Source organism: Anser cygnoides, chromosome Z (assembly GCF_040182565.1).
Source record: "Anser cygnoides isolate HZ-2024a breed goose chromosome Z, Taihu_goose_T2T_genome, whole genome shotgun sequence".
Classification (NCBI taxonomy): domain Eukaryota; kingdom Metazoa; phylum Chordata; class Aves; order Anseriformes; family Anatidae; genus Anser; species Anser cygnoides.
The window spans coordinates 54,398,715-54,412,428 of NC_089912.1; the positions used below are offsets into that span (position 1 = coordinate 54,398,715).

At 36.8% G+C, this 13,714-nt stretch overlaps 1 protein-coding gene across 10 annotated transcripts in view; it reads right to left on the minus strand.

The window, feature by feature from the left end:
• Window positions 1-1,515: 1,515 nt before the first annotated feature.
• Window positions 1,516-13,714, minus strand: part of NFIB (nuclear factor I B) — a 188,810-nt gene continuing 176,611 nt past the window's right edge. For all 10 annotated transcript variants that reach the window (XM_048049797.2, XM_048049803.2, XM_048049798.2 and 7 more), the window contains one exon: window positions 1,516-8,240. In XM_048049797.2, coding sequence (XP_047905754.1) covers window positions 8,111-8,240 — 130 coding nt within the window. In that variant the 3' untranslated portion in view covers window positions 1,516-8,110. The remainder of the gene's footprint in view (window positions 8,241-13,714) is intronic.

The following is a 13,714-nucleotide window of genomic DNA, read 5'->3' on the forward strand; positions in this document are numbered from 1 at the left end:
GTAACCAGAAGACAAAGAAAAATAATACTCAAAAATAAACCTATATGCAGCAAAGATAATGTAATGACTTAAAGGGACAAAATACTGTAAGGCGGAACTGCACATTTCTACTTTGTTCCTTACCCATGCATTAAGATATAGTGGCAAGATTTCTGTTCTTTTTCCATTCTCATTTTTAAGCTAATGGGAAAGCATACAAAAATAACACTGCAGTAAATTAATTAATTAATTAATTAATTGAACAACAATGCATGGATTGTTTGTCCACTTCATCTCAGACTCTTAGCAAATAAGAAAGTAAAAAGTTCTGAACCAAGAGCTTTTCTGCTCAGCACACCCTCACTATGGAATTGCAAGTCATGGTCTTTGTGTGCTCTCCTCCCAGCTGCTTGGATCGTGGTGTTCTGGGGCAAGACACCGCAATATCTTCAGCATGCTATTGCAGCTCTGGCTTTGAAGCATCTGTGAGTTATGCAGGAAAGTTTTCTGTTCTGTAGTTTTGGACATGGAACCTGATGTCCTTAATATAATCTTCAAAACCACATCCAAATAACAGCATTAAAGAGAACTTTAGCAGTACAAATTGGTAGAATTCCTAACTTTTTAGTGCCTGACAATTTGTTCTCCAGGGTTATACATAAAACATTTGCATATAAAGTAGCTCATTTAATAAACAATGGTATCACATTTTGCATACTAATGGTCAAAACTGCATAAAGCTTATGCTCTCAAACATGTAGAATATTTTAATCAAAGTAGGTGGACAGTTGTTTAGCTTCGCTGTGCAGCCAAATTTGAGGGTTTTTATATAATCTAATTTTAGTCCTTATATTGTGGTCCAGTCAGTCATCTCCTGAACATATTCATAGTGCTTAATGACTAATACTATTGGAATATGGGTTCCAAGTTGGGTAAGATGAAAACAATGTATTTCTCGGAACACAAGCAGAGTGAAGCGTCCCCTATTCACACTTATGAAACAAAATTCTTCTTTTGCAATTTTCAAAGACTTTGGCCCAAAACAAAGTTTACTGAAATACGGAAAAATGCAAAGAATTTTGGGAAGTTTGAATGTTGCTATCTGTATTTAACAAGAGTGTATTCATGAAGACTGCAAAGAAATTGAAGATTTACGAATTGTCTCTCACAAGTCTATGATACTTTGAAACAAAACAAAGGTCTCCTGATCATGCTCAATACTACAGTGCAAGAGAAGCAGTTCAGGTCACCTGTATAATTACTTGGGTTGGTAAAACATTCTGACAAAAACTAACTATAAGCTTTTTAATTGAGATGATCATCGGATTCTATCTCTTTGCTACTGTTGTCTTCCTTTTTTTCAGCATAACCACTAAGTCAATATCTACCTATGCAAACAGATATGTTAAATCTAACCTAAGTATACACAGAACTTCTTAAGTTGTGCCATGCTGCCAGGGTACAAGGTGTAAGGTTAGTTTCTAAAATATTGCTAATTACCATTCTGAGAGATAGAAAAGAAAACATGAGACCAGGGCCTGTAGCATAGCTCATTTTTATTGTTTAAACAGTTTTTGCATAGGAAATATATCCGCTTCCAGTAATTGACTGCAGTATGAGCAGCTGCTAGCAGTATAGGCTGGATATAACAGTAACAATCACATTAAGTCAAGCTTGATTTACACCAGTTTAAAACTTGTGGCAGTTGAGTTCATTTGTAACCTAAAAAAGAAGAAGAAAAAAAAAAAAGTACCAAAAAGAACATTATTATCCTCCAACCAGGCACAATAAAAACCTTTGTTAACACTCAGGCTAAAAGCAGGTCTGATGCCAGAGGGCCTTAGTTCCAAAATTAAGTAGTTGTACTGTAATGCATCCCACAAGTGAAGGTTTGTTACACAAACATAGTGCACGCACCTACTTTTTAATTAAAATGTAACCTTCAGGATTTATGGCCTACAGTATGGGGAAAAATGCCAAAAGTTTTAAAATGGATCAACCCTGGTGTGTAGCTAGCAAGCAATAACTGACTACTTGTCACCTACAGTTGTACTAAATGTATCTAAAGAAACACACAGCCCTACAAAAGTTGTTCTCAGAGAAATATCATTGAGATGGGGTGCCTCTGCCCAGTTTGCTAAAAGTTCTATATGATATAAGCACAAATTAACAGCTTGATGAAGACATAATCTAATGCAGCTCTTGAGAAGCCTATGTCTGGGACTTGAGGAACCCCTCACATTCTACAATGTTGTAGAGATTTTTTTTTGAAGAAGAAGAAAATGTTATCTGAAACATATTTACAACTGAACTCAACAGAGACTGTGAAATTGAACAGGCACTGCTCATTTGTTTGAGTTTTTTTGGTAAACATTTTGCTGGTTTTTGTTTCTTTCTCATTTTGCATCAACTTTTATCAGTCCATGCAACTTCAATGCCCTCAATGAAGAATGCATAATAAGCCATACTTCTTAAAAACCTTCTTTCTGCATATAGAGATACATTTGCCACATCAGTCCCTGTAGCACAGTTTTCAAAACCATTTCTGTCAAAAATACAGTAATACAAAGACTGGCTTTAGTGTCACTAGCTCACACTGCTTTCCATTTATTTAGGCCACCTTTTGTTTTACTGTTACTGTATCATGCAATAAAAGTATGAAAGGCTTATTCTAGGATATCACAATGCTAGTGGCACTGAAGACCTTTTCACAAATTCAACATACATTTGAATTGCAACACACAGATATTTCTAAAGAGTAATAAGTAGTGAACCCTTTCATTATAAAAAAAAAAAAAAAAAAAAAAACTTACAACCATTGAAGAAAAAATTGCAACAAAAAATGTAAAAATTGACCGTCTCCCAACTTGTCCCCTTTACTATTAACAATGTGACCAACAGAGCTGTGGCGTGGAAACAGTACAAAGAGTTGTCATGGCAATAAGTTTGGCTGATGCAAAGGTCATTGTGCAGGGTTAAAGGACAAAATCAGTGGTCCGTGTTATCCTCCAACTGCAGTGCTCCACCACACCCACACAATTTTGAGGAATTAGAAAAAACAGGGGAAACTAGCAGAAAGTGCAAATAAGAAGGAGACAGTTTTCAGCTCCTTCAGTGTGGAGTAGAACGTTCAATTTTGAGCTTTTCCTGTTTAACTTTATTAGCCTGCATATGATTTTACTCTTTTTTCTTTTTTTTCTGTTATTTTTTTTTTTTCTTAAGTTTTCTATAGAAACCCAATAAAAAAGTCCAGGAGCATGCAGCTGGTTAATGTTAACAAAAGACCTTGACAGGATCATATAAACTATATTGAATGTCATGCTTGGGACCTTACTGCCAGCAACATTAGAGAGTTGTTTCATTAAATGTGAATACTGTACACTGAATATGGGATAACTTTCTGCAGCCTTCATAATCTCACACAGTAAATATAATTTAGATTTAGGTACAGAACACACTCCGGTGTCACAGCTGAGTATGTCCTTGTGCAATCTCTTTCATTAAGTCCTTATGAAGCTACAAGTTGCAAATCCAAAATTCTGCTCCCTGAGGACACAGCTGTGTGAGACATAAGTACTGTTTTTATTCTCTGCCTATCCTGAATTGCTCTGTGAACCTAATCTTAAATACCATCATGTAACAATCACAAAAACTTTTGCTAAAGGCCATATATACTAATAAAAAGACAGTGGTGCTTCCAACATTTTGAAATGCTCTGAAAACCAACTTTTCCAATACTAAATACAACAAAATAACCTTCATAAAATATAACTTTTCTCCATTTACATTTTTAAAGGATTAGTAACCTATGCTTTTCAAGCACAGGAATCTGTGAAATAACTGCTAACATGGACAGATTTTATTTTATTTTTTTTTAACACATAAATTAAGAAACTGGAGAGTTTTAACCCAAGTCCAGTTTCCAAACAAGGAATATTCTTGTTTACTTTAAAAATGGAAATGACATATATTTCCATTATAATTGTTAAAAGTTAGCTTTACAAACAAGGGTATTTTAATTAAAAAAAAAAAAAATCTTAACAAAACTATACAGTGTACAAATTACTGTCTACAAGGTAGGCGGTTCATTCAGAAGATCCTCCTTTCTTCTCGCTACTTGCAGCTTCACAAATTCATTCACATATTTTCAGTGGAGCTGCCCACCTGAACTTCACCCCACAACTATATTGCTATATTTAATATTTTTGCCATGTCTTTATGTACAGTCTCCTTCACTGCCTTTTTTTTTTTCCTTAGTCAAGCCTCAAACGTTCATGTCACTCCAGGGGGAACACACTTCAGTGGCACAGCCATGAGGCCAGGGCTGCAAAGCAACTTAATAAAGGCAGAACAGTGCACATAGAACGGGGTGGCTTGATTTAGTCAGAATACACTTCCTGGTGAAGGAGGAGGCCAGAGACTGGATTTGAGTTCTCAGTGTTACATTAATCATTTGACTGCTAAGTTTAAAAAATAAAAAAACATAAATGAGAAGTTTCTTCAAACCAGAATTTTCTATCAGAGAGACATTAAAAAAAAAATAATAAAAAAAATTGCATAACAAAACCAATTCATTCACATGGAAGGAGTTTGCTTTTAAAAATATTGCATCTGTAAATTCAATGTTTTCATACAAGAGGTCAGAAATAGAAAAGCTCAGTTAAGGGCATCCTTCTTCCTACAAAGGTAATCATTCTTTTGACTGTCCCACAAGTTCAAAGTCTGGACTTGCTTCAGTTTCATTCTGGTGTGCTATTAAAACCTTAAGGGGGACGCTCTGCTAATGACAAGGACAGAGCGTGGGCAGACCTGAGCTCCTGAACTGCTCAGTATCAGTGGCGAGCAGAAAGGGCAATAACATAGTTAATGTTACCAGGCCAGAGCCTGAGTATGTTCTGGGCGTGTCAACTACATTTCAGCTAGTCTTAATAGCCATGAACTTAGGGAATTATTTCACTTACTATAGGGCTCAGAAAAAGAGCAATGTAAAGTTGATTTTTGATTTGGATTTTTTTTTTTTTTCCAGCTTAGCTATAGGTAAATTTTCAGGATTTGCTTTTCTACAGCTTCTGTCTCGGTATCCTTCCATGCCCTGCCTATGCATGTTTCTCCTGCAGTGTCCTGCTGGAGACAAGGGGATGTGCCACCACCACCACCTCACTAGCAGCCACGTGCTGGCCTAACGATGAGGTCTGCTGGTACCCAGCACTCCATGGGGCGGCTCTTGCTGGAGCTGCTCCACAATAGGTAAAGCTCTGAAAGGCAGAGACAACCACAAGGGGCTGAACTGTCCCACCAGGGTATCCCATTTCAAGTCTATTCCATTTTTGTTTTCACCTTAAAAATGTACGTGCTTTTAAGGAAAAGGTCACTTATCTTGAGCTATATGTAACAAGCATCCCCAGTGTATAATATGTGTCCAACAGCAGGCTTACTACTAATCTGTAAGTTCTGTTTTTACTGGAAATGCACTTTTATTTACACCACAGTCTAATTACACCCATTTGGAAGCTCCTTTCCTACTATAGCACAGAGCTCTCCATCTGACCTGCTGTATGAGAAGACATGAGAAAAGTCTGACACAGTCCGAGCAGGCTGAAGATTGGAACTCAGATGCTGTGTGTTAAAAAACTTTAAAAAAATAGTTTTGATGTAGGGGGAAAATATCATAAAATAAAATAAAAAGGAATATTTATGAGTCAAGCCAACTAAGGGAGGCAAATTCTCTGCAGGAACAACTCGAGTCAACTGAAGTCAGTGGAGTTATGCCAGCAAAGATTTTGGCCCTCTACACACATTTCCTAGACAAAGCAAATGTCTTTCTATTCTAAGTTAAAAACATCTTCTTACATGAACACTTTAGGATGTAGTGGATTTGCCAGAGTGGGAAAGGCTTCATCTCACTGTGGGTCTGGACCTCCTGCTCTCTCTGTCTGCCTCTCCCTGTCTCTCTCTCTCTGTCTCTCTTGAAATTTGAAGTACAACAATTTCCTCAAGTCAAGTCTGCCTCCAACAGAATTCATTATTTATTTTTTAAATCCAGAAATGATTTCAGCTTGCACCCCAGGTGGAAAGTTAAAAGAGGGAACCGATTTGAAAGTTTGTCACAGTAGGCAGAACAGTCGCTTTGCAGCCCTTGCCTGGCTAAGGGTGCACTGCTTCACAGCTACACTGTAAAGTGTTAAAAATCATCCCCACCCACCCCAGAATATATATATATGTATAAAAAAAAATCCCCGTCCATCTCTCAGTACATAAAAGGACCTCATCACACTGCAAAAATAGCAGTACCCACTTTGGTCAATTAAAACAAACAAAAAAAGCATACATTAATTTTTTTTTTCTTTTAAATCTGTGTACTTACCTACAATAACCAATACAGCTAAAAGCACTACCTACATAGGCAAAACTTGGTATTGCATAATTCGTATAAATTTGAATCCCCTCCCCCCAATATTAATTGGAAGATGAAAAACATGAAAGGTTAATAGAAAAAACACCAAAATACTGAAAATATTGCTGGTCGATTACAATTCTTAAGCGGCAACTATACACAGCCATGATATGCTTTATAAATGTGAGATAAAGATATAGCTGTCTAAAAAATCCATGATGTCACACTTTTTTCCCATCTGGAGTACAAAATATTTTGTCATAAAAATGGTAAAGATTTAAAATGATAATAAATGCAGCAAAACAAGTGTAGTGATGTCAATTTTTTTTGTGTGTATTTTTGTATTTTTTATTTGTTTTTTTTGTGTGTTTTTTTTTTTCCATTTTTTAGATTTCAAGGCAAGGCACGTAATGTGGACATTATATCTTCGTGCAAATCAGGATTACTGGAAAGAGTATTTTAATTGATTATTTTTTAGGAGACATAGAGGCAAAATGTCTGCCCATGCACATTATATTTCTGTCAATATGTGAAATCTGTTGAACAAGGCTAACTTCTGAAAGCACCATGCAAGTTTTCAGCACCCTGTAACTAGACTTTAAGAGTGCATTATTTAAATAAAATCTTATCCCCATCCTGGTATTACCAGTTTGTAAACAGTAAGCTTTGCCCTTGTGGCATGGATTTGCCTATCTCTTTGTCTCTATGATGCAGATTATACAGAAAAATATAAACCCTATGGGTTCTTGATGCAACCAGTAACTTTAAATAAATAAATCCTACCCCTCTGTGGAGGCAGCAGCTAAACCAACATAAGTGCTGTGTTTTCATTGATTTCTTTTTCTCAAGGACATGATTTGTCTTGATGTAATGCCTTTTAATGCCCTCAAAAACTGAGGGGAAAAATAAATTTGTTCAAAGCAATTTTTAATTCTTTTTTTTTTTTTTTTTTTTAATCCCCTCAGTTTAGAGTCCAAGGGCTGAAGGACTTATAATGATGACCCCTTAGATATGATTTTTAAATTGCACTTGCCTCTGTAAGTGTTTCTTTAGTGGGAAAAGTTCGTGTGGGTTGTTTTTGATGTTGATGTTGTTGTTTTTTTCATTTTATTTTTACTGTTACATGAAAAGATAACACTTTTACCTACATAGAGGCATTTCTTACATAGAGCCCGTGTGTTCATTCTGATTGAAAATTTCAAACTGGGTAACACACTAGAAAAGGCTGAGTTAAGGGCCAAAGTTTAATAAATCCATACTGATAACTAAAGGCTACAGAGCGTATTTTTAAAACATTTAGAAATCAGAGTGTTGAGAAAATGGCTGGCTCACAGCCCTTGTCCTCCTGCAGCTCTGTTGCTGCTGCTTAGCCTTTGTTTTGTGAGATAACCAGGAATAGTGATCCCATGCGTAAACAACAAGAATACTAAACCAATAAAACTAGCTTATCATGCAAATATTAAGGCATCTAGAAAGTCAGTTAAAATATATTGTCAGAGACAGAACATCTATTTCCCAGCGGACTTCATATAACAAAGGCTACTTAGCAGGGGCTGCATTCTACCCATCAGTGAAATATCATCGACCCTTTGTATGTCATTTTAGTTTTAACCATAAGGGAATTAGTGATTGTAAGTGCTGCAATTGCTGGTCTATTTTTTTTCTTTCTTCAGTTTTTTCTCTCGTCCCGTCTTCCTTTTTTTCCTTTTTCTATTTTTTCTTTTATTTTTTTTTCCCTCAGTTACTTGTTTCTGCTTGAAGGAAAGGCTCTCCAATTATGTTCAAACCATAATTTGGGACATTTGTCGGCAGGATTGGTGTCCTGTTTGATACTTGAAAAGGAACCAAGCTAGCCCAGGTACCAGGACTGTTGAAAAGGGGGAAAGAGATAGAGAAAAAGAGAGAGAAAAAGAAACACAAATTAGGCATTTTGCAAAAACCAGATCACAATGAATTTGAATCAGGATTAAAACAAATGTTCATTATTAACAGCACTACTTAACATTAAAAAGTAAATAAAACAAATTTCTGACTATTGCTTGAGATTCAAATTTACAGTTTTCATTGTAAAAGTATGACTTATTTGAAAGAAAAACAATTGTGTTGGTCTCAATTGCAAGTAGCCTGTTTATTTATGGAAGTCTCCCAAAATTCTAGAGCTAACAGATAAAGCAGACACCACTAAACCATATCTATAACACTATATGGCTCCACAGATGTTATTTAAGAGCTATTAAAATTTATTAGTGTACAAGTTTTCTCATCTCAAAAATAAATAAATAAATTAAAAAAAAAAAAAGTAAATAAAATCTCAGTGTTTATGTTTCCTCTGCAATTTCCTACTTGTTTTCAAACCAGCAGTTTACACTGTCTCAATCCCAAGATGTGTCTCTGAGGTGCGTGAGTCCCCATTAGAATAGAGAACTTGGCCTAGAGAACTTTTAATATTCAAAAAACCTGTTTTGGGGTTGGTTTTGGTTTTGTTTTTTTTACGTATTTCTTCCCAAAATGTTATAGTGTCCATAACATAGGGCCCAATGATGTAAACAGTTGCAGTCAAGGGTAGCAGTGAGTACCATACATTTTTCAACAGAAGTCTAAGAAAGAAAATATTTTCAAATACAAGTCCATGACTTTGGAACTAAAATCACCATTTCAAAAGCACTATGTCACTGAGGAGGTTAAGCTCCAATGGCATTCACATGTTTGCCAGGCATGGACTACTAGTAGGTACTGTAGCCACCAGTATTTGCAAGATGGGTACTCAAAGAAAGACTTCAGCTGCCTCTATTCAGTAGCCAGAGCAGAGCCTGGGCAGCCTTTTCCTTGGATGTATTTCTGGCAACTCAGAAATAATGGGCTTTTGAGAAAGTCTGGTTAAATGCATTCAGAAGAAAAACAGCATCATTATGTCAGCAATCATTGCCAAACAAGTAGAAAAAAACTGGACACACATTGTGCAAACACATGCTTCCTGCACATTTTATTGTAGCAAATGTTTCTCTGCACTAGTTATTTCCACAAACACAACAGCTTACTTGAGAACACACTCTGGTATTAAACTGATATCCTTCATTATAGCATGTCTGAAGACTAAAGTCTCTGACATGTTTTGTGAAGGATGGACACTGGAACCTTTCTTCCTTCTCTCTCTTTGGTCAACTCTCTGCACCACACTTTCCTTGGATGAGCACGTGCACTTCTGTGTAATGCTGGCAGCAGGCATAAAGAGGAAAACAGACCCTTTTTATCTCTTTTAAATGCATACATAATAACTTCATTTCACTTGGCAGATTTATGTGATCTTTGAGTTGCTGTTGTGTGAACACTGAAGAAAGCGGTCACCTTATTTCGTAAAACCCAGGGAACATGTTTCTCAGGTGATTTATACTGAAAATAATGGAAAGAGCTTCTGTCATTTACTTCTGTTCGATACTTTTTACACCCCTCTAAGCCTGCTACTTTACTATTTTGATTCCTACCAATTATTTCAAGTTCTCTGTTTTATACACACACACACACCAAAAAAAATAAATAAATAAAAGTGGAAAAATTCACAGACCTGCTTGTCACCTTTTCTTTTTTTTTTTCCCCTTCAAGGAATTATAAGAAATAATAGTTTCCTAATATGTTTAAAATGCCTGAAGTAAAGATAATATTCAACAGGTTTGGTTTTGTTGTTGTTGTTGTTTGTTTGTTTGTTTCATTGGGTATATTCTTTTCAGGTTACCTGAAAATCTGGGTAATTGTAACCTCTTCAGTAATTAAAAAAGTCTTACAATTATTTTCAAAACACAAAGTCAGCTAACCTATTTGATTATAGATTTTTTTTAATATCTATTGACTATTTCAAATACAGTATTTTCTGTGGTTCATGAAAGAGCTCCTTTTTGAAAATGAAAAATCACAGCTATACAACAAATCTTAAAATTTACACAAAGACTTAAACCAATTTATATATGAAAGATCTGTCCAATATGATCTGATGAAAAGATTAAGGTTTTAAAAAATATTCAGTACCAGAGCCTCATTCAAGAGGCTTAATTGTTTCAATATTTTCTTCATCTTCCTTCACAATTTATTTGAGAATGCATTTCTTGTTCCTTCCTCCTTGGATTTCAGTGATGTTAAGAAGTAAACTATGAAATAACAGACACAATGCAAATCATTTCCAAGCACAAGCACAGGGATTTGAAAAGATAGGAACTAGTAATTAAAAAAATAAAATAAAAAAGCAGATTTGTTTGCTCAGGATCTGTCTGAATACATATTTTACAGTTTGTAGTGCTTTGCTGTCCTGTTACACTGGATTTACAGTGTTTAGCCACTTCAAACAAAACAGAAAACTAACAAAAAGAATGTAAATTTTCTGTGATGTCAACATGGTATTTAAGCAATTTCTGTTGCAAAGGCTAAATACACTGCTTTCAGGTTATCTTTCTAGAGAATTACAGTGTACTTCAGAGGCTGGATATATATGTGACTATTTTTTCTTCCTTTTAAAGTTCAAAACCTTCTAATGAATACAGCAGGTGAAGGAAAAGAAGTCAGAGCTGATAAGGAACAAATTGCTATTTGTAGCAGCTCTCTTATCCAGTACTTCACACAGGAGAAAGAGAGCTTGATTTTTTGGAAAGTGCTCAATAAAAATAAATTGCAGCAAGTGACTAATAGGACTGTTGTTGCCATATGACTAGCAAATTTAATAGGGATGTTTCTTTAAACCTTCCATCTTACGTTACGATCCTCACAAAAATGCAGCATGCAGTAAATTTGTCAGTGCTGCTTATGAATCCTCAGGGAGCAATAAATCTCCTGTATTTTAACACTATGCAGATCCCTTCTGACTTCGGGAAGCCTCTTGCTCGCAAGACGCCGACCGCCACTGCAGAGCTGCCTACCGCCTGCCATGGATAATGATGAAGGCACCTGTGATGCCAGGACAACAACATGCCATCCGTGTGCTGGAAAAGCAATCGCTTGGAAAGCTCTGGAGGGGGGCCGAAGTCCCTACCCACCAGGCAGGGGCAGGCCCTGGGGCAGCAGGGAAGGGCAGGCCCTGCAGCCTGTCCACCAGCACTTCCTTCCTGCACAAGGATCTTCAAGGCCTCGTGAGATCAGAGTGTATTTTGGAAATCAAACTCATAGTACTGCAGTTTTATGTGACTGTGTCTGGGGACACTCCAGGCCTGATACCACCACCCAACATATAGTGCAGGCAAAAGAGGAAACACAAGTGAAAAATATTGAGGTAAACAGTACAGTGAAGCACTAATCAAAGCGCAAAGCTCTGAGAACAGCTGTGATACGAGCTATAACCAAAAAGATAGCTCAGGCTTTGTGAAGCTACATACACATACAGTTGTCTATCCAATAACATTTGCAATAAATTTAATTGTACTTTCAGCTACATATGAGCCACTCCTTTTTTTGTAGTTCCCCCATGCTTCTCTGTGCGGCAGAAGCAGACTGTCAGCCCAGACCAAGGTCTCCCACCAGTTTTCTCAAACCTGCTCTGAAGGAATCTTCTGTGAGAACTGGGGAGTTTAGCTTCTGCCATGGAAATCATCGACACTCCTCTGCAGAACTTCCTAGCAAAAGTGCCAGCTAGTGCTGGCTGCAAAACAAACTCTGCCTGGGGCCTACACAGGTGGCAACGGTAGGAAAGGGGAACGTATCTTTCCCTTCTCCACACTGTTCAGTGATTTATATATGTCCCAGATAAACTTCCAGTCCTAAGTTTCACAAAAGCACAGGCAATGCTTCTTCTCTATTCACTAAGCACCTGAACATGAGGGGAGAGCAAGGTAAGCTGAAACTCTTGCTGTTGCCCAGGACGCAGTGAAGCTGGTTGTCCTTGCAGAAGTTACTGAGATGTTGCTCTGCCCACTTGGCTCCTCCTTCAGATAAAAAAGCTGTGTGTATATGGCCAGAATAAAGCAGGTCTACCCACACTCCAGCTCACTTTTCCTTAGGAGATCTGTGTGCCCTGCACTGATACATATGGCGGTATAAATGCATGTCCCTTTGAATATGAAATGAGACGTCCAAAAAACTGCTCTAACCTAAGTTTTGAAGAAAATTACACAGGAACTACCATCAGATACGGCTTACAGTTACCTGTGTGATTCAGACTAGTAGCTCTTGAAAATGAGTATGGTTTGCAAAAACTGTCTTCATGAAGCATTATACATCTAAGTAATTTTGCTACCAGAAACAGTATTCTCTCACCATAGCTAGACTATCAGGTGTGTTATATAGTCACCAGCCCTCCCTCTATCCATGGCAAGTATAAATTATTTATCTGTTCGAATGTAATAAAATAGCAAAGGAAGATTCTGCAAACATCCTACTGGGTAAACATTCTCCATTACAGTTTTCACATGCTAATTCAATCAAGATTTCTTCCATGATTTCCTCTTAAAGATAGTAATTGCTCTTTCAAGAACCTCTGAGTAAGATATTACTGGAATGGACTACAAGCAGTACTAGCATTATATGTATATACAGTCCGCTTTGGAGGTTATAATAAAATAAAGACTATAATAACATTAAACAATTAACTAAATGCAATAAAAATAAATCCAATCAGACTTGAGCAAATCTGAAGCATTTTAAGATTATTTTCCACCAGTTACTGTATTTGTAAAGCCTCAAAAGTCTGTAAGACTATTCCACCATTTGGAAAGTGAATCCAAAACAGGGTTTCCTTCTTGCAGCTTTACTATCCTATGCATGAACATACATACCAGCTTAGATGAGGCAAACTAGATCATGCCAGGTCAGTCTTTAGGCAGGAGGGGAGAGGCAGAAATGACTTTGAGAGAATGACGTTGAGAGAAATGGCACTAGCAAGTCACTAAGCAAGGTTTTTCTGTCACAGCGCAAAGCAAGTGCTCCCCCACAGAAGTACATGGAACCGTACCATTTAAACTGTTAAGATCATATGAACTTTGGATAAGCAATTGTATTAACCTCAGTGCATGGCTAAATTCCAACTTGAACGTTTCTGCCAAACGAATAACCACCCCTCTAGCATCTACTTAATGTAGTTGTTCTGTTATTCTCCATCTTAAACCAGTATCTGCAGTTAAATAGCTGCCAAATTTCACCTCCAAGGTGGGCATTTATTTCAAGAGATATATTAGATATATCTCAAATTAATTTAGGAAGACTTAACAGTTTAGCAAGGCACATACCACCCATCTAGCAGATGGAGGAAGCAAAGACCTACAGATTTATGCCCAGAGGAGGGAAAAGGGAATTATGCTGTAATTATACTTCTACTACTCCCCACGGACCAATTTTTGTGATAGCATAACTGAAAAAAAAAAAAAAAAA